General features: G+C 41.3%; 1 protein-coding gene across 2 annotated transcripts in view; it reads left to right on the top strand.

The window, feature by feature from the left end:
• Nucleotides 1-21386, top strand: part of LOC120515174 (CD276 antigen homolog) — a 62418-nt gene that overhangs the window by 28233 nt on the left and 12799 nt on the right. For both annotated transcript variants that reach the window (XM_039735934.1, XM_039735929.1), the window contains exon 4: nt 13873-14007. In XM_039735934.1, the coding sequence (XP_039591868.1) occupies nt 13873-14007 (135 nt within the window). The remainder of the gene's footprint in view (nt 1-13872; nt 14008-21386) is intronic.

Below are 21386 nucleotides of genomic sequence, written 5' to 3'. Positions count from 1 at the left end.
TGGTGGATCACAGTGTCATAGCAACCATAATCTAAAATAGAAGTCCCAACTAAACCCAGCTTTCGGTGGGGTTACAGAAAATTCAAAACAAACCAAAAAGTACAGCTTAAATATAAGTTTTATTATCAAATAATATAAAATATGAATGTCATTTCAAATGTTAAGTAAAACTAAGAAAAATGATTAAAGCTCAAAATAAATTTAAAGTACATATATAGTCAGTGCTAATTCATAAAAATATTTCTTTAGCCTCCCCCACCCCCAATTCATGTGCCTTTTTTCATATTTGCATCCATCCATCCATCCTCTTCCACTTATCCGAGGTCGGGTCGCGGGGGCAGCAGCTTGAGCAGAGAGGCCCAGACTTCCCTCTCCCCAGCCACTTCTTCCAGCTCTTCCAGGAGAATCCCAAGGCGTTCCCAGGCCAGCCACGAGACATAGTCCCTCCAGCGTGTCCTGGGTCTTCCCCGGGGCCTCCTCCCAGTTGGACGTGCCTGGAACACCTCACCAGGGAGGCGACCAGGAGGCATCCTGATCAGATGCCCGAGCCACCTCATCTGACTCCTCTCGATGTGGAGGAGCAGCGGCTCTACTCTGAGCCCTTCCCAGATGACTGAGCTTCTCACCCTATCTTTAAGGGAAAGCCCAGACACCCTGCGGAGGAAACTCATTTCAGCCGCTTGTATTCGCGATCTCGTTCTTTCAGTCACTACCCACAGCTCATGACCATAGGTGAGGGTAGGAGCATAGATTGACTGGTAAATTGAGAGCTTTGCCTTACGGCTCAGCTCTTTTTTCACCGCGACAGACCGATGCAGAGCCAGCATCACTGTAGAGGCCGCACCGATCCGCCTGTCGATCTCACGGTCCATTCTTCCCTCACTCGTGAACAAGACCCCAAGATACTTGAACTCCTCCACTTGGGGCAGGATCTCTCCCCCAACCCTGAGAGGGCAATCCACCCTTTTCCGGCTGAGGACCATGGTCTCGGATTTGGAGGTGCTGATTTCCATCCCAGCCGCTTCACACTCAGCTGCGAACCAATCCAGAGAGAGCTGAAGATCATGGCCTGATGAAGCAAACAGGACAACATCATCTGCAAAAAGCAGTGACCCAATCCTGAGTCCACCAAACCGGACCCCTTCAACACCCTGGCTGCGCCTAGAAATTCTGTCCATAAAAGTTATGAACAGAATCGGTGACAAAGGGCAGCCCTGGCGGAGTCCAACTCTCACTGGAAACGGGCTCGACTTACTGTGGACAAAGCTCTGACACCAGTTGTACAGGGACCGAACAGCTCTTATCAGGGGGTCCGGTAACCCATACTCCTGGAGCACCCCCCACAGGATTCCCCGAGGGACATGGTCGAATGCCTTTTCCAAGTCCACAAAACACATGTAGACTGGTTGGGCAAACTCCCATGTATCCTCCAGGACTCTGCTAAGGGTGTAGAGCTGGTCCACTGTTCCAAAATGTTAAATATGTTTTGGTTTTCCTTTATGGTATAATTCTGTCAATTACAATGTCATGTTTATTAATTACTAGCAAAATACCCGCGCTTCGCAGCGGCGAAGTACTGCATCAAAATTTTTATTAAGAAGAAAATTAAACCTTTTTAAACTGAGGGAAAATATACCAATAATTATTTGTTAAGGATCTCTTTGTATACCATGTTGTCAGTTCGGCCCTCCGGTTGTAATATGACCAAGCTGTACGCTGAGGTTACTCTTGAGCATGCAACGTACAGTTGGCCATGTGAACAGTAATCTTGTCTCAAATCTCACAGCTTGGATTGCTGCTGTCACAATCGGTTTGAGTTTCATGGTTTGTTTCAATTACGACAGTATTTGCAGGACTTGTGTTGAAGTGACATTCGGCATCTGTCAAGTGTTGTAAGTACACAACCGGTTTCATCGATAAAATCACATCCAGCTTTTGAGAGTTTAAACATTCATAAACATCAAAGTGTCCACTACTGAAATCGTCACCTGTGAATCTAGGATGTTTAAGAGGCATTGGCGGTTGTCGAAAGGTGTAAAATATTTGGCCATTTCGGTACACTTGAAAGTGACAAACGAACAATTAAGCAGCAGCCATCAACTCACATTAAGAACCATAGGTGAAGGGCTTAAGCATTTCACTCTTCTAGTGCTCCTGTATAGTATAATTATCTCCTGTACCGTCATCAGTCCACACCTTGAGCCTGTCCCAGTCATTCAATACATAAGGACACAATGTTCTTCCGGATATCAAGAGTGAGCCTGATATGGCCGTGCAATATGTAACAAAGAGAATGAAAAAGATAGGTGCCATCTCCGGGCATGGAAACCACTCGGTAAGTGACAGTTCTTTGATCGATGGTGATCACCTCGATAGATATTTTAATGGGGGTTGTAATGATAAAGGAAATGGGTACCTGAGCAATGTAAAGTAAGTGTAAAATACCTATACAATAACTATAATTGTAATAAACAAACAGTAAAACAGAGGAGAAGCCGTGGATTAAATAAAAAGGCTGTAGTTATCAGTAGGGAGACGTGAATCCCTTGGCGAAGCAAGGAAGGGAATGTAGAGACTGGAGCGACTGACGGTCTTATATAGGCAGGCAGCCAACAACGTGGGAGGCGTTGGGATGGGGGACGCCAACGCCACCTCACACGGTGACCGAGGTGCAGGCTATGAACGCATATATGTACGTAAGTAGGATTCAGTTAGCGTTGGGAACCCGTGTACCACATTTCTTGAAGATGGGCCCATAAGTAACAAAGACTGTTGAAAAGTTCAATATGGCGGCCGACAGTGGCATCATACCACCAAAATAAGTACGTACATTGGTTTCGGTTAGTGCAGGGAAGCCGCCTACCAAATTTCGAGAATATGGGGCCATAAATAAGAAAGTTCAACATGGCGGACGTTGTTGACCGTTATGACCATTACGCGTAGAATTTCGAAATGAAACCTGCTTAACTTTTGTAAGTAAGCTGTAAGGAATGAGCCTGCCAAATTTCAGCCTTCTACCTATACGGGAAGTTGGAGAATGAGTGATGTTGGAAAGTTCAATATGGCGGCTGACAGTGGCGTCATACCACCGAAATAAGTACGTACATTGGTTTCGGTTAGCGCAGGGAAACCACCTACCAAATTTCGTGAAGATGGGGCCATAAATAAGCAAGTTCAACATGGCGGACTTTGTCGACCGTTATCGACCTTTATGTCCGTTCCATGTAGAATTTCGAAATGAAACCTGCTTAACTTTTGTAAGTAAGCTGTAAGGAATAAGCCTGCCAAATTTCAGCTTTCTACCTACATGGGAAGTTGGAGAATTAGTGATGAGTGAGTGAGTGAGTGAGTGAGTCAGTCAGTCAGTCAGTCAGTGAGGGCTTTGCCTTTTATTATTATAGATTTTTAATTATGTTCATTGTGTTTTATATACTGACCCCAAGTGGGGAGGACTCTAATGTATCAGATATGGGAAACGCCCCAGCTGTTAGAAAGACCTGAGAGGCCTCAGTCTACTGCCGGGACATTCATTTTCTCACTTATGCTGTTCAGCCCTCATTTTTGGATTTGGTATTTGTCACAAACCGTCTACTAAAGCAGATGGCCCACTAGTAGTTTGGGACCAACCAGGACTGAGGGAGTAATAAGAGAGGCAGATATACAAAAAAAGGTAGGTTTTTATTCCACAGTAGGAAAAAAAAAAAAACAAAACAACAGTTGTTGGTGTAAAAATTTGCACATTATTTTTGTCATTGGGCCGGGGGTTGTACAGTTTCCTTCTCACTTTTTTTTAAATTTAAGCTTTGGCTTCTTTTGACACATGCAGGTCACCAAGCCTGTTTCTTGAATTTTGGAGCCAGGCTTAATAGGCCTACCTTGTGTGTGGAGTACAGATCTGTGCCTATGTTTATCTCAGAATTACTCCTAGGTATAAAACTAAAAGTTGGAGTAGGAAAAGACTTTGTCGTACTTCAGAACAGAATATGAGAAGTACTTATGAAGCATCTTATACCCACTCCCAGTGAGGACTAGGAGGTCACGTTTGAGAATAAATGACATCACAATTTTACAGCATCTGAGCCACAAATTGACAATCATGGTAACATTTTATAGTTCTCTTATACTAACACCATGGGTCCTTTCACACCTAAACATTTTTCTTGTATGTTAGCACTTTACCAGAATGCAACTAAACTTCTTGAAAAGTTATTTGGTATGATTCTCAATAACACTGTTCACTTCTAAGAATTTAAACAGTGAGCAGTTTAGACAACTCCTGCATGCAGAAGTTTTTTAGCATTTACAGCCACACACTTGTTGCATTGAAATCAATGGTAATGCTTAGAAAACATGTTTTGGATTCACATCCTCCTCTTGCATGAGCGGCTCATTGAAAAAATAATGCTGGTGCTGTCATGCACATGCACACATTTAGTCGTCTAGTAGCAGGAACTGAAGAACAAGCACACACATAACTTGCAATACGGTGACAAGACTTCAATTCAATTCAAAAGTTCTAGGTATGCAATTGGTTGTAATCAGGTTAAAGTTCAGTACAAATGTCCTAACATAAATGTAGAGTGGTAGTGAAGATCTGGCATTTCTTCCCCACAAAGCCAGCAGTATACGGTTTACATGTTCTTTCCTCGTGTATCTCTGTATTGATTGTTAATAGTGAGTGTGTTTAATGGACTTTAATTACCTTGTCACATAAACTAGACATAAGAGTCATAAAAAGGTTTTGGGCAGCCACCCGTATAATTGGTATCCTGGCTGCAAAGTTGCAAAATGTATAACAGCACTGATGTGCACAAAACCGAGTCCAAAACAGAACTGAGGGAATAGGGAAATGGTGGAGGCTTTAAAGGGGAAGACAGGAAGTGAGGTCAAAAGGGTCAGGCTCATAAGGGTCTTCAGCTATAGGCTCAAGTCTGGACGTGACATCACAGAGGCCCGGAGCCGGAAAGGTCTTCCTTCATAGGCTCGGTCCCGGAAGTGACGTCAACAGGGCCAGGTGGAATCTCCTGTAAGCGGTCTGCAGGAAAGCGAGAAAAAGAATCAGTGCAATCTACCACATCCTGCGTCCATGTACACGTGTGTGACATCCTCTTTTAGATACATAGATAGATACTTTATTTATCTATATTTTAACACTGAATACTGTAGATGTGTCGGTTGTACTTTTCAATTAAGAAAATATGTTAAGCTCTTTGTGAAGGATATAACATCAGTCCCCTTTATCAATCCACGATCTGAGTCTCCAGGTCAACATTGGAAACTATGCTACCAGATCACACTGTTTCAAAATATCTTAAGTAAATGAATGAATTCAAATTAAACAGACCCTTTATTAGTAGGTTTCCATTTCTGTATTACACGTGCTTGGCTGTGTGATTGAGCCCTGAAAAGGATCACTGCATCATCCACCACATTTGCTTTTGTCATGGAAAAATTTTTCCTCCATCTTCAAAGAAGGTAGTTATGGAGACCAGATGAGGATGCAGAACATTTCTTTATTTGCACAGAATTATACACAAATGTCTCAGTCCATGGATTGAGCAATCAAATAAACAATTCATCTTCTTTTACACTTTTCTATTACTATTACCTCATGTAATGCATCACGTCATCTGACTCTTAATATGGAGAACTTTATTACCTCCTCCAATCAACTAAAGACAGGAGTTATTTCTGACTAATGTCGACTCTCCCATTATCCTCAACACCGCTATGTGAAGAGTGATGGCTGGGCTTTCCCATCAGTTTATCCCTGCTTTCTGGAGGGGTGCTCGTTACTCATGAACATCATTCTAACCTTGGAAAATCGTCTCTAAGATGAGGCAGAGGCCTCTTGTGCTTTCAGCTTTAACTCTTTTAGGGCTAATTTTTTTTTTTTTCTTATCTCCCAGGGCTGAATATTTTTCCAAAAACTAACATTTTTTAAAAAAGAACACAAAGCAATTGTTTAACATATCAAATCAACAAAAAATATTTACTTTTGACAAATATTACTGTCTTGCATGTTGTATGAGCCTGCATACTCTATGATTTCACATACATATCACATACATTTTACACAGCAAAGTCCTGCAAAGTCTGATCTCGGTCCAAGCAGCCAATTTCAGTCATTGCCACATTGCACTGCTTACAATACGTGTTGCTTTAGTGCCTACTTTTCAATTGTCTGTTGCTGCACTTTCTCACATATATTGTTAGTGTGTGCTGTAGAGAGACAAGTCACCCTTTTGCCATTGTGCCATTCCACTGCCACCAAGTTTTCTGCCCGCATGAAAACCGTATTGTCACCTCTTTTCATCTTCTGAAACTTTATGAACTTTATGCATGGCATTATAGCCCAGCTCACCCCATGGGATTTGCTTCTGTTTATTACAGAAGTGAATAAAACTTTGCAGCAGCACGTACCTATCACCATGCTACATAACCTGTCCAAAGCCACCAGGGGACAAAGCACGTTTGGACCAATGCTCCCTGAAGTTATATCACCAGTTCTGTCCCATCTCTATTTGTAATACCACAGCACGCTTCATCTCGTCTTTTGTTGTGTGTTTACACTTTGAAAATGAGAATCCGATGCAAACGCAGCCCGCGATTGAAAAATTTCTCTGCCTACCTGTTTATCTCGTCTGGCGGTAGCTGAAAAGCAGCATCAGGAGAGAGCAGCCTGAAGTACAGCAGCTGGTGATCTGTCGTGTCCAATAGCAAGCCATGCCGTCTTGTGAAGTCCAGTAGCCAGCTCGGCTCTCAACGGATCAATGTCTGTGTATTTATCCCACGTGAACCTTGCTGTAGATGCATCGGCTGCGCGAAGCGCTCAGCTGGCAGCAGATCTGCTGGCGCGCATCGGCTGGTGTTTGATCAGCTGATGCCGGCTTCTCACTCTCTTGCTCAATCTCCTGATCACTGTCAATAAAATCCGATTCTGAAAAATCAGAGTCCGACTCCGCGATAATGCGCAAAACATTGTCATTGTCTGCCGAGTGTTTTCTTTTCTGCACTCGCCTCGCTCCATTGTCACATGTCGATACCATCTTGCCATTGTTTACATTTCGCAACTCACGCACACGCTAGGATTAGTTGCCGAGTCAACGAGTCTATCATTCTTCCAAGCACAGAGGGAATGCCTGTGACGTGACAGTGAGATTTGTCGCCATTAACAGCTGATTATCGCCCTCTATCCCTGGATGTCGACTTTAGTCGACATTCGCCCTCAACCCCTCCTGTCGACAAAAGTCGACATCCGCCCTAAAAGAGTTAAGTAGCACTCAGTTAACCCTTGAGCTGCATTCAGTCCTTCTCCTTCAGTGTAAAAATTAATTCTGTTAAGGTTTCATTTATATCGTATATACAGTGGTGTGCAAAAGTATCTGATCCCCTTGAAAGTCATCCTAATTTTCTGTATGACAAAAGAGTTGTCCACTTTCTTATTTATTATTTTTAATTTGAACTCTTATGCTGTAACAATACATTCCTAAAGTCTAAATAAACCATTTTGTGTAGAATTTTAACTGAAGAAGAAAAACTCCAACGCTAGTGTTTGCCTAAATATTCAAGGCCTACTTTGTCGAGAACCCTTTTGTTGCAATAATAGTCTTCATTCTTATGGGTATATCTCAGTTGTGCACACTGTTCACGAGTGACTCTTCCCCATTCTTCTTGGCAGAATTTATCAAGATCCTCTAGGTTGGTGGGATGGCACCTCTGGAAAGCAGTTTTCAGATAGTGCCACAGATTCTCAATAGGGTGAAGATCAGGACTTTGACTTGGCCATTCCAAAACATTCACCTTTCTGTTTCTGAGCCACTCCAGTGTCACTTTGGCCTTATCCTGAGGGTCCTTGTCATGTTGAAAGATGATTTTTCTCCCTGCCACAGTAGGTTCACAGCAGACTGGAACAACGTCTTCTGCAATATTGTGTGGTATTTGTGTCCATCCATTGTTCTTTCAACTCTGACAAGATTCCCAGTCCAACCACATTAAAACATCCCCAATAGCATGCTGCTACCACCACCATATGTCATCATAGGTCTGGTGTTTCTTGAGGTCTGGCCAGTGTTAGTTTTACGACACACATGCCTCTTTGAAGTTTCACCAAAAAGTTCTATTTTGGTCTCATCTTACCATAAAACCTTCTCCCACATCTTATCTGGTCTTTCTCATGCTCTGTAGCAAATACCATACAATGTGGACCTTCTTAAAGAACGGCTTCTTTCTTACTCCCCTACCATAGAGGCCTGTTTAATGGAGAGTTCTTGAAGTTGTGGAACCCTGCACCTTCACTCCAGTGTCAGCCGAAGAACATGGCAGACTTCTGAAAGTGATGGTAGAATTTTTAATCAAGGCCTTGCTCTGATGTTTAGTTTGCAGGGACAGCCTATTCTAGTAAGAGTCTGAGTGCTGTGATGATTCTTCCACTTTCTGATGATAGACCTCACAGTGGCTTAACAGGACATTCAAACACTTTGATATTTTTTTCCTTCCTTGTGCATTTCAATGACTTTGTTTCTTACATCAGGTGGCATGGTGGCGCAGTGGTAGTGCTGCTGCCTCGCAGTTAGGAGACCTGGGTTCACTTCCCGGGTCCTCCCTGCGTGGAGTTTGCATGTTCTTCCCGTGTCTGCGTGGGTTTCCTCCCTCAGTCCAGACATACAGGTTCGGTGCTTTGGCGATCCTAAATTGTCCTGTGTGTGTGTGCGCCCTGCCCAGGGTTTGTTTCCTGCCTTGTGCCATGTGTTGGCTGGGATTGGCTCCAGCAGACCCCTGTGACCCTGTAGTTAGGATATAGCGGGTTGGATAATGGATGGATGGAAGTTTCTTACATCAGCAGAATGCTCCTTTGTCTTCATTTTTGCAGAGAGATGTAAAGGACTTACAAGTCGTACCTCATTGTGTTTAATTACGACTGTCACCTTTGTGTTGTTTGTGATTCATCTGGTACTTTTATAAACCTGGAGCTTCCAAATCAGAGAAGTTTAAATACTTAGACAAACACCTTAGGCAGTTTTTCTTCTTCAGTTAAATATCTACAGAAAATGGTTTATTTGGACTTTGAATTGTTACAGCATAAGAGTTCACATTAAAAATACTAAATGGATAAATATATGGACAAATTTTTGTCATGCAGAAAATTAGGATGACTTTTAAGGGCATTGAGAACTTTTGTACGCCACTGCACTTGTAATAAATTGTGAAAGATTATTAAATATCAACTAAAAATTCAATACTTATTGCCTTACACCCAGCACTGTTACAATATTCACTTGCTCCCAGTGACCCTAAATTGAGCAGATTAAATGTACCCCTCAGCACATACGGGACTAAATGTACATAAATATCACGTCTGTTCAGTTCTTTTGAGTCGATTACTGCTGTGCACAATTACCCGTTCCTCACCAACTGTTATTATTCATTCGGTTCATGCACTTACATAATGTTCCACCAGCAGCAGCAGAAAAAATATATTTTTTTGCAAAATAATTCAATCATATTTATTTTCACATTTCACTACTTACAGTGCATCCGGAAAGTATTCACAGTGCATCACTTTTTCCACATTTTGTTATGTTACAGCCTTATTCCAAAATGGATTAAATTCATTTTTTTCCTCAGAATTCTACACACAACACCCCATAATGACAATGTGAAAAAAGTTTACTTGAGATTTTTGCAAATTTATTAAAAATAAAAAAATTGAGAAAGCACATGTACGTAAGCATTCACAGCCTTTGCCATGAAGCTCAAAATTGAGCTCAGGTGCATCCTGTTTCCCCTGATCATCCTTGTGATCCTTGAGATGTTTCTGCAGCTTCATTGGAGTCCACCTGTGGTAAATTCAGTTGATTGGACATGATTTGAAAAGGCACACACCTGTCTATAGAAGGTCCCACAGTTGACAGTTCATGTCAGACCACAAACCAAGCATGAAGTCAAAGAAATTGTCTGTAGACCTCCGAGACAATCCTGTGGATTGGGGAAGGTTACAGAAAAAATTTCTGCTGTTTTGAAGGTCCCAATGAGCACAGTGGCCTCCATCATCTGTAAGTGGAAGAAGTTCGAAACCACCAGGACTCTTCATAGAGCGGGCCGGCCATCTAAACTGAGCGATCAGGGGAGAAGGGCCTTAGTCAGGGAGGTGACCAAGAACCCGATGGTCACTCTGTCAGAGCTCCAGAGGTCCTCTGTGGAGAGAGGAGAACCTTCCAGAAGGACAACCATCTCTGCAGCAATCCACTAATCAGGCCTGTATGATAGAGTGGCCAGACGGAAGCCACTCCTTTGTAAAAGGCACATGGCAGCCCGCCTGGAGTTTGACAAAAGGCACCTGAAGGACTCTCAGACCATGAGAAACAAAATTCTCTGGTCTGATGAGACAAAGATTGAACTCTTTGGTGTGAATGCCAGGCATCGCGTTTGGAGGAAACCAGGCACCGCTCATCACCAGGCCAATACCATCCCTACAGTGAAGCATAGTGGTGGCAGCATCACGCTGTGGGGGGCAGGAACTGGGAGACTAGTCAGGATAAAGAGAAAGATGACTGCAGCAATGTACAGAGACATCCTGGATGAAAACCTGCTCCAGAGCGCTCTTGACCTCAGACTGGGGCGACGGTTCATCTTTCAGCAGGACAACGACCCTAAACACACAGCCAAGATATCAAAGGAGTGGCATCAGGACAACTCTGTGAATGTCCATGAGTGGCCCAGTCAGAGCCCAGACTTGAATCCAATTGAACATCTCTGGAGAGATCTTAAAATGGCTGTGCACCGACGCTTCTCATCCAACCTGATGGAGCTTGAGAGGTGCTGCAAAGAGGAATGGGCGAGACTGGCCAAGTATAGGTGTGCCAAGCTTGTGGCATCATATTCAAAAAGACTTGAGGCTGGAATTGCTGCCAAAGGTGCATCGACAAAGTATTGAGCAAACGCTGGGAATACTTATGTATGTGTGATTTCTCAGTTTTTTTTATTTTTAATAAATTTGCAAAAACCTCAAGTAAACTTTTTTCACGTTGTCATTATGGGGTGTTGTGTGTAGAATTCTGAGGAAAAAAATGAATTTAATCCATTTTGGAATAAGGCTGTAACATAACAAAATGTGGAAAAAGAGATGCGCTGTGAATACTTTCCGGGTGCACTGTACATGCTTATTGACACTCATGTGTAATACTGGAGTTTTTCAGGATGCTACGAGAGAGTCCAGAATTATCCTCTTGACTCCCTTTGCTGCAGAAGAGGCCCGTTATGTACTTTCATGGCTCTGATGACACCTGGTCGCCAGCATTAAGAGTGCTAAAGTCCGAGAAGACATTCTGCAAACATAACAATCACCTCACAACACAACAGTGTCTCACAACCTACAACATTCATATGATGTCATTCCTATTTTCCTTGAAAGCTTTCGAGGCAACTCAGGCCCCTTCTTCAGGCAAGATGTAATCAGGGGCTCGAGTTGCCTCGAAAGCTTGCAAATTGTAATCTTTTTAGTTAGCCAATAAAAGGGGTCATTTTGCTTGGCTTTTCTCTACATTCATAATGGCTAACACGGTACAACACCCTAGTACTATTTTCCTTGCAAACTTTTTCTTTGAACGTGCTAGAGAAATGCTTGAAAATCACATCATTTTTCATTGTTATTCCGTGTTTCTAAAACATTCTGCATTTCATTGGATGTGTGTGCCGATCTCTGCACAAATGCCGTCCTCTGGCAGCTCCTAAGTGAGTAAGAACAGCGCACAAGCTCTTTCAAACCCTGATGAAGTTAGAAGTAGTTTCCTAAATTAGGAGAATTGATAAAATGCTTTAGATTTTTTTTTTAACTGAGACCTGTCACCTCTTCATGTTTTAAGATTATCTATGGTTTGATCCCTAAGTCAGGTATGTTTTCTTCGCCCTCCTGCTCGCTTCGCTTGCCAACCCCCATGTTTGGTTTTCCGGATACACACTTTTAAGATTTGTTTTTCCTTTGAATTGTTGGTATTTCATTAGTTTCACTTTTATTTCAGAACTTCTGTAAAAACAATATTTGGAATCTTACAAGTCTCAATATGCTGAATCTTTTTAATGAGGTCAGTGAGACGTGTGTTTAATGACTTTGTACCATAATTCAGGATAGGTTTCTCTGTTTGGAATTTCAGCACAGATAAAACGATCGACATCATCAGCAGTTAATAATTTTTTTACAAAGTAACCAATAAATGCATGTGAGGTTAACTCCGTTTTTGAAATTCTCAAGATTCTTTATTTGTCACATGCATAGTTATACAGGACAACGCGCTGTGAAATGCATCCTGATCCGCTTATCAAAAACTGTGCAAAGTTAGAAGAATATCAGTTAGATTAACAAAAAGTCATAGATTGAAAGGTAACAGTATAGTAGAACATAATAAATAAGTACAATTATGTGAATAAAGTAGAATTAAGTGTTAAGATGCAATAGTGTAGTGATTATTGTGCAAAACCAAAGTTAGACTGATGCGTAGTTAAATGAGGCAGTTTGTTTGTTTGAACTTCTGCGATCTTTACTTTCTTTTTTTATATTTTCTAATTTTCCTATTTTCGTATCCGTTAACTTTCTCCACATGTGTATCGCAACTTTTTTTTTTGAGCCTTTCGCATTACTTGCTTCCCTAATCTCTAACCTGCTCTGCATGTGTTTAGCACCAACGTTTATGAACGTTTTTATGAAGTTCTACTTTGTTTTTTACTCTGTCTTTTAATTCTGAGCCCGATTGGACCTGCTTTGTTTCAATTCCACTTGTTCCGGGCTGATAATTACTTTCCTTATTTTCTGAATTTGCACCTAGATTATTCTTTTTCTTTTTTGCTCTTTTTTCTCTCCAACGCTTTTGAGTATCTTTTCTCCACGCTGCTTTCTTCTTCGCTTAGTCGTCGACGTTTCATTTATAACGTACTGTCCTTATACGCTTTATATGCGCTGAGAGCCCCGCATCTGTGTGTGCTCAAATCCTTTAGACTGTTTTGCTGCTCGTGGTCTTATTTGATATAGATTGTAAGTCGGGCGTGTCTTGCAAGAATCTCATGTTTTACGTCATCCCGAGATGGTCCTGAGTCAATCTCTTGGCACAAAGTCTCATGTTTAAGGTCCCCGCAAGACACTCCTTGGCCATTCTCTTTCATCTCACGGTTTTTATTAAATGTCTTCCGTGATCTTAATGTGAAGATCACGTCTCAACGCCCTTATGTTTCTCTCCAGGATTTTTTTTTATAATAGAGAGATCTTTTATTATCCTTTACAAATTATTCTGTACAATTTTTTATATTCTTTTTTTACATTTTATTTTTATTATAGGTGTATTGTTTTCTTGCATGATGTTAATTATGTATTTATTAGTCTTTTATATTAAGTACCTCACCCTCTTATATTAAGTCTAAGTTGCTTGGGACCACTTGATACTTTAGCTGCAGGACCACCCCAGGCCTATCAAATTCTAACTACGCCATAGGTTGGCTGCAGTGGCAGTTCATGTTATTAGGTTCACTTTTTGAATACCTCCTTGTAGTGATTTTTTTTTTTATATTTTCACTCTAGTTTTTGGCTTTGTTCTTGGATTTCAGACTTGAATTTATTTACTCAGGTGTGTCTGTTTAGAAATATCACCTTTTGTGAATCATTTTTGCTTTTTGTCTTGTTTTAACTTTTTTTTTTCTTAATACATTCTTTAAATTGTTTTTCCACTAAGCCTGTTTCTTGACTTTGAGGTAAGGCTGAATTTGGTTTCTAGGCCTCAGTGAAGCCTCGTTTTGTGAAAAAGCCTCTATTTTGAGTTTTCTGGAGCCCCACAGATCACAACATTGTGAACTGACAGACTTTATTTGTATATGTTTTTTCCACAGGTTCTGAAGCAGAGAGAACAGAATCCCCACAAACCATCATGGTGAGCCAGACAATGGATAGTATGGCAAGGGGGCATATGTACCTCATTGTGCCAGGGCTGCTCTTTCTGTTAGTAGTGATCCTGATCCTGACATGTAAGTATGTCTGTTTAGACTTGAATCCCACCTGACTCATGACTCACGCAGGGACCTTTAGGGGCTGTCGACTCTGAACTGAAGCAGTAACTGGTGCCCAATATGGACAGCGGGGAGGAAGGTGGCATTGCAAATGGGATATAGAAGGTCACCATTTTGAAGTTCTAGCATTGGAGGTGCACTCCTAAATATCTTATTTCCCTGGTACCTAAGCTATAAGATGCCTGCTCACAAGGCTTTGAGTCTTACAAGCGTACAAAAACATTTATTGTTGCTGTCATATGAAAAAGTAGGTACACTCCATGGAAACTGTTGACTTTTTAACAAATTTGAACCGGCAAAGAGCTGATCTTCATGCAAACAGAGCCCACAGATAAAGATGATCTACCTGAATAAAAACACAAGGAAAAATTGGCTTCTCATTTCTTTAACAAAAATGGGGGAAAGTCCACCCTTAGCCTAAGAGGCTGGTGTGATGGAAAGCAGGGCGTCAGCGGCCCTAAACCCCCAAAATGAACACACACTGAGTCCCGGGTTCAAATAAAGGATGATTTATTCACCAAATCTTCCACAAGTAGCACAAGTACAAGTGATCTCTCTCCCTCTCTACAAATCATAATTCCTCTCTCTACAATACTCTTATCCCCGCACTGCCCTCCACCAGTTGAGTGTCGCCGTCCTTCCTCCCAGCTCCGACTCTCCTGGACAAGCGAGTGTGGTCCCTTTTACTGAGGACCCGGGTGTTAGGGCCACTGCCCGATGGAAATACTTCTGGGTCATAAAGAAGTCCTATTGTTGGGAGCGCATCTCCCTGCAGCCCTCCTTTGCAGAACCCAGGGACCCCAGCAGGACTGTGTTGCCGGACTACATTTCCCAGCATGCCCTACTGGTTCCGTATCCAAGGCCGCTGCCATCTACAATTCCGGGGGAATACGGAGTCCCCAACAACGTCTTCTTCCGGTGGGCTGTCCGTCTATCTGTTTGGAGCATCCCATCCAGGTAAGGAACCATCTCCTTCTCTGGTTGGAATGCCCATCCAACCCCTGTGGCATTTACACTGGTAATGCCCCCTTTAGCAGAAATGACTTCTTGTATGTGTTTTGTATAACTGCCCACTAGTCTTTGACATCAACACGGTGACATTTTTGACTACTCATCCATTCAAAATCTCTTCCATTGCAAGATGTTTGTGGGTTTTTTTTGCATGTCCTGTCTGTCCTACAACATTTCAAAGAGAGTCAATTCAGGGCATTGACTAGGCCAGTCCATAAACCTCCTTTTCTTCTTTTTGACCCATTTATTGGTGGGCTTGCTTCAGATCATTGTTGTGTTGAAAGGTCTGTTTCCAGTTCAGCTTTCAGACAGATAGCCTCACATTCTCCTCAAGCACACTTTGAAACAGAATTTGTAGTTGACTTGAGGCAGCAAAGCAGCCCTAAAACCGGGACATTTCCAGTAGTAAGAGGTGGTTCTCCTGAAATGCTGTCAAACATGTCCACTATTAGGGCCAGTTTATACTTCATGCTCAAAACGTAAAAGCACACTCATCATGGCTGCCATGTGTTCCCAGTATTACTTTTGACCGCTCCTCTGAGCACTTTGTCACAAATTAACGCAACGTATGTGCGAGTTGCAGTACCAGCCAAAATATGAGTGGCATGTGTGTTCAAGTTGGTATGTGACGCCAGCATCATCGTTTACTATCAACATGTAATGGATGGCGAGCCGCATTGCAACTCCAACAGGATCAATGTGCATGCTTCAATATTTGGTGAATGGTTCGATGTGGTGAAGCAAATCATCAGATTTAAATGCAAATGTATTCATTATGCTTTTCTTCATCCATTTCTCGTATAGGCAATACAAGCATCGCATATCTCTTTAAAGGGCGGTGTTCAGTGTAAATAACCACCGCCCATAAAAGCACTTTCTATAGGTAGTTAGTTAGGTGGTTCTGCTCACCACATTGTTTTTTACTGTGCACTTCACGGGCGGCAGCATGCCATACTAACCACACGCCTGGATTTAGCTATGACCCGTCAGATGGCAGCAGAAGTACTGGGCCGCGTTTCGGTCGCATGTTTACAACTTGAGTGGAAGTTTGATGCCAGGTGGACGCCATTGTAGTTACTTCTGAGGTTCTATGAATATTTTGCTGGTGCTTCTAATATTTTGGGTGAGTAAACGTTTCATTATCATTAAGTATTCATTCAGGAAATGCGTAGATGTCATTTTCTGTATTTACAAAAGCGTTTCTTCTCTTTAGAGCCGTATTTCCATATGGTCAATGCAGCCAACCACCACCCTTGAATAACATCACTTAGGTTTGTCGGATGAAGAAATTTACCATTTGCTTCGTGAGTAAATACCTTCCGACAATGAGAGTGAAGTGGATTCCAACGATAGTGACAGTGCTCGTACTTTTGTAAATAATAATATGAATGATAGTCAGTCATTCTTTCGACGACGTATCAAATAGGAGTGACGACGAATGTGATGTGCTAGCCTCAAGAATAGTGTCAATCACAGCAGCAGCTTCCACTGCAAGTAAAGGGAGCTCTCCGGTGGCAGTCAGCTTACAGAAACCTTTTATAGACAAAAGTATCTGCAATGAAAGCAGCAAACACCAGCCTGTACATTCAACATCTCAAAGATGTGCCTATTGCAGCACAAGAAAAAAGAAACAGTGCGCACATTGTGGATGTGTACCGTGTTTGATAGCAGGAAAGGAATGTTTTAAAAGCTATCATATCTGACTAAATAGCCACCGTTAGGCTTCCTCTTGGGAACAAGAATGATTTTTTACTGTTTTTGAAGTGAATAGCCAATAGAGACAAAATTAGGATTAAACTATGTACTAATTTTTGTGTGGATAGACAACATTAGGTTTTCTATTAGGGATAGTTTTTATTCTCATTTAATTGCTACAATTAGGTTTTCTTTTTGAAATAATACTGCCTTTTCAATGTTTTCATTTTTTTGCTGATCTATTAATACTAAGTTGTTTATTTTTTGAAGTCTTTCTTTGCTACAAAAAATACATGGATGATAGTTTACTGGGGTGGTGGTTATTTAAAAGACCACATTTTACACCCCCATTGTTGTTTATGTGATATTGAAAAATATGACTGCAAGTGTAATGTTAAAATAATAATATAATTGCATTGAAAGCCTCCCGAAATTATTTTAAGTGAATATTTGTTCCTGCCCCACTCAGGTAATTATTTAAGCAATATACAGTATCTCACAAAAGTGATTACACCCCTCACATTTTTGTAAATATTTGATTACGTCTTTTCATGGGACAACACTGACGATGACACTTTGACACAATGTAACGTGTACAGCTTGTATCACAGTGTCAATCTGCTGTCCCCTCAAAATAACTCAACACACAGCCATTAATGTCTAAACCGCTGGCAACAAAAGTGAGTACACCCCTAAGTGAAAAATGTCCACATTGTGCCCAATTAGCCATTTTCCCTCCCCGGTGTCATGTGACTCATTAAGTGTTAAGGTGTGTTAAATTTGGTGTTATCGCTCTCACACTCTCTCATACTGGGCAGTGGAAGTTCAACATGGCACCTCATGGCAAAGAACTCTCTGAGGATCTGAAAAAAAGAATTGTTGCTCTACGTAAAGATGGCAGCACCCTGAAACTGAGCTGCAGCACGGTAGCCAAGACCATACAGTGACAGCTTTAACAGGACAGGTTCCACTCAGAACAGGCCTCTCCAAGGTCGACCAAAGAAGTTGAGTGCTCAGCATCATATCCAGAGGTTGTCTTTTGAAAATAGACGTATGAGTGCCGCCAGCATTGCTACAGCCAGTCAGTGCTCAGGCCATACGCTGCACACTGCATCAAATTGATCTGCATGGTGATGCACAAGAAAGCCCACAAACAGTTTGCTGAAGACAAGCAGACTAAGGACATGGATTACTGGAACCATGTCCTGTGGTCTAATAAGACCAAGATTAACTTATTTGGTTCAGAGCGTGTCAAGCACGTGTGTGGGGCAACCATGTGAGGAATACAAAGACAAGTGTGTCTCGCCTACAGTCAAGCATGGTGGTGGGAGTGTCATGAGTACTGCCGGCACTGCGGAGCTACAGTTCATTGAGGGAACCATGAATGCCAACATGTACTGTGACAAAGTGAAACAGAGCATGATCCCCTCCCTTCAGAAACTGGGCCGCAGGACAGCATGCCAACATAATAACGAACCCGAACACACCTCCAAGATGACCACTGCCTTGGCAAAGCATGTCTCCAGACATAAACCCTATTGAGCATCTGTGGGGCATCCTCAAATGGAAGGTGGAGGAGCGCAAGGTCTCTAACATCCACCAGCTCCGTGATGTCGTCATGGAGGAGTGGAGGAGGATTCCAGTGGCAACCTGTGAAGCTCTAGTGAACTCCATGCCCAAGAGAGTTAAGGCAGGGCTGGAAAATAATGTTGGGCGGCCACACAAAATATTGACACTTTGGGCACAGTTTGGACATTTTTCACTTAGGGGTGTGCTCACTTTTGTCGCCAGCTGTTTAGACATTAATGGCTGTGTGTCGAGTTATTTTGAGGGGACAGCAAATTTAAACTGTTATACAAGCTGTACACGTTACATTGTGTCAAAGTGTAATATCGTCAGTGTTGTCCCATGAAAAGATATAATAAAATATTTACAAAAATGTCAGGGGTGTACTCACTTTGGTGAGATACTGTATGTGCCCCTCAAAGAGATATTCCCCATCATAACGACGCATACATTTAAAGGTCTCACATACCACTTTCTGTGTCAGAATGCAAATAATTTTTACCTTTAACAGCTTTCTTCCCTCAACTCACAACACAGTGAAACTGGATGTTGTTTTCTCACTGTGATGATTTCTCACACTGCCACCTGGTGGAATCCTCCAGATTTACGTAAAGTACATGCGCTAGTATGGTCAGAACATTGCATACATAACAACAGCGTCCTGAAGTGCACACTGCGCATCGTGTTCAGTATTTCCCAGCCTGTACCGTGCTTGCCAAACAATTCTATCTTCCATACAACTGTCCAGAGCACAGTGTTCCAGAAGCCCTGATCTCTAGATGTTTAATGGCAAACTCTAGTCTTGCTCTAATGTTCTCACATGCAGGTCAAATTTGTGCAATCTCTTTCTGATTGTAGATACACGTGCACAAGAGCAACTTCTGCACAATTTAAAATTGTCGGTTTCTTGGAGACTTCCTTTAATATCAAATGGTCAGCTCTTGGGCTGAATTTGCTAGGCCGGTCAGTCTTGGTCAAATTAGAAGTGTTTTGAAATCTACACCACTTACATTGGAATGATTGATTTCAAATAATTTGGCAATGTTGCAAGACTTCTAGACATCCACAACCTTCTTTCTGAGGGTCTTAGAGATATCTTTTGATCTTGGCATGAGAACACCAAACACTCCATAGCAAAGAGAAGACAAGACCCTCGATATCTGTGGCTTGAATAACACAGTCAGGTCCACTAGCAGACTCCCTAAGGAGGCTCTAATCTTTAGCACCTCATCTGGAACACCTGATTCTAATTTGATGGATTTGACGTGCTGTAGGGATGGGTTTACCGTTTTATTGCGGCAAATCTGAATTTTTGTTAATTTCGATTATGAGAATGAATACACCTTGTCACTATGATGTGTCATTCATTCAAGTAGATCAGATTTATCTGTAGGATCTGTTTGCCTGAAGATTAGTGGCATACAGAGGCTAGAAGATGACTCCATGATTGTATGCCCCTAAGGTGAGGTGCTGTCAAAGTGAATGGAAAAGAAAGCATATGAATATGATAAACAAAGGCATATTAAATAAGAAATAAACACTTTATTGAAATTAAATATTCATGTAAGTTCATTTCCCCAAATTAGATCTCCTTCGTTTCACATACAATGGTACTCCTTCATTTTTTTACATCATCTGTGAGGAATTCTTTTTCAATGCCGATTAAAGCCAGGCTGGTCAGACGCACTTGTGGCATGGAAGATCTCAGACGAGTTTTTATTCTTTTCAATTTTGAAAACGATCTTTCACAATTTGCGATTGAAAATGCGATGGTAATCTGTATGCAATGCAAATCGTGGGTAGTGTCAGCAAGGAGTACAGTCAAAGACCATTCATTAGAACTTTCCCTCTCTTTTGACAAGTCATTGTCTGGAATTAAATGCGATTAATTTACATTATTACTAAACTAGCCCTTTCAGCCTGTCACTGACAGGAGTTTGATTAATGTAGTCTTCCCTGGCAAAAACAAAAAAAAATCAATGTAGCTGCAGGTTCTCTTTAAAATCTAATGTAGCTGCTTCAATACAGAAAATAATGCATGCATGGCCGGTGTGAGGGTTTTGGTGCCCTTATGAAAGAATTTATACTAGAATTATTGAAGATTTTTTTTTTTTGTAGTAATTCGCTGTTTGTAGGCATAATTAAAAAGAGTCAAATATTTTAATGTATAGTCGTCACTATCCATCTATCCATCCATCCATTCTCTTCCGCTTATCTGAGGTCGTCACTATTTATAACAATTCCTGACTTTAGTGTGCTTATAAAGCTCGCATGTGAAAGGTCAAGAACCCTGAACAAACTCCTGTACATGTAAGAATTCTAACATACCCCAGATTGACTCGGGCTACACATGTGACATAAAGAGTTTTCATAATGTTTTCAACACTGAAAAAGTATAACCTCCATTCAACTTAAAATAAGGTAATAATTCACACTTAATATTTTCAATCTGAACCAATATAATTCTTTTTATCTTATTGAACCCACAATTTTTAAGTTGAGTCAAATCATTTAGAGGGATTGGGTGTAATTCACTCATTTTATACTGAAGTACATCTGTTTTTTAAGTTGTTACAATTTAAAATGGTTTATTGGTCATAACCTGTTTTTATGCTATTAGAAATATTATGAACATACATCCAAATGCTGTACTTTTTACATTTATTTAAAAATATAGTGCAGATACACAAGGATTTTGCAGTTTAAATCTTAAATATACAACAAAAAATTATTAAACGTTTCTACAGCTTTCTTCAAAGTATGTTTTATTACGAGTTCTTATACTTAAAATGAACAGTTGAGAAACAGGATTATTTACCAGAAATCCTCTGTTATGAAAGTCTGCTGCTAATAATGACCAGACCTGCATAGCCACGTCCACTCCACTCTGGGAAGTGTTCTTCTTTTCTGGCAGTTGGAAAGCCAACACGCTGGAAAGTTCGACCAGAAGAAAATACAAACTGCCCCTCAAACACAGCACACAAACAACCTAAAATATTAGGTTAACTGAAATAGGATTTGTATGTTGGTTCCCTCCACCATAACTTACTTTAGGTGACTGTTTT

The sequence above is a fragment of the Polypterus senegalus genome, chromosome 1, assembly GCF_016835505.1.
Source record: "Polypterus senegalus isolate Bchr_013 chromosome 1, ASM1683550v1, whole genome shotgun sequence".
Classification (NCBI taxonomy): domain Eukaryota; kingdom Metazoa; phylum Chordata; class Cladistia; order Polypteriformes; family Polypteridae; genus Polypterus; species Polypterus senegalus.
Note: the sequence above shows the minus strand (reverse complement) of the source record. Positions and strands in the feature narration are given on the sequence as shown.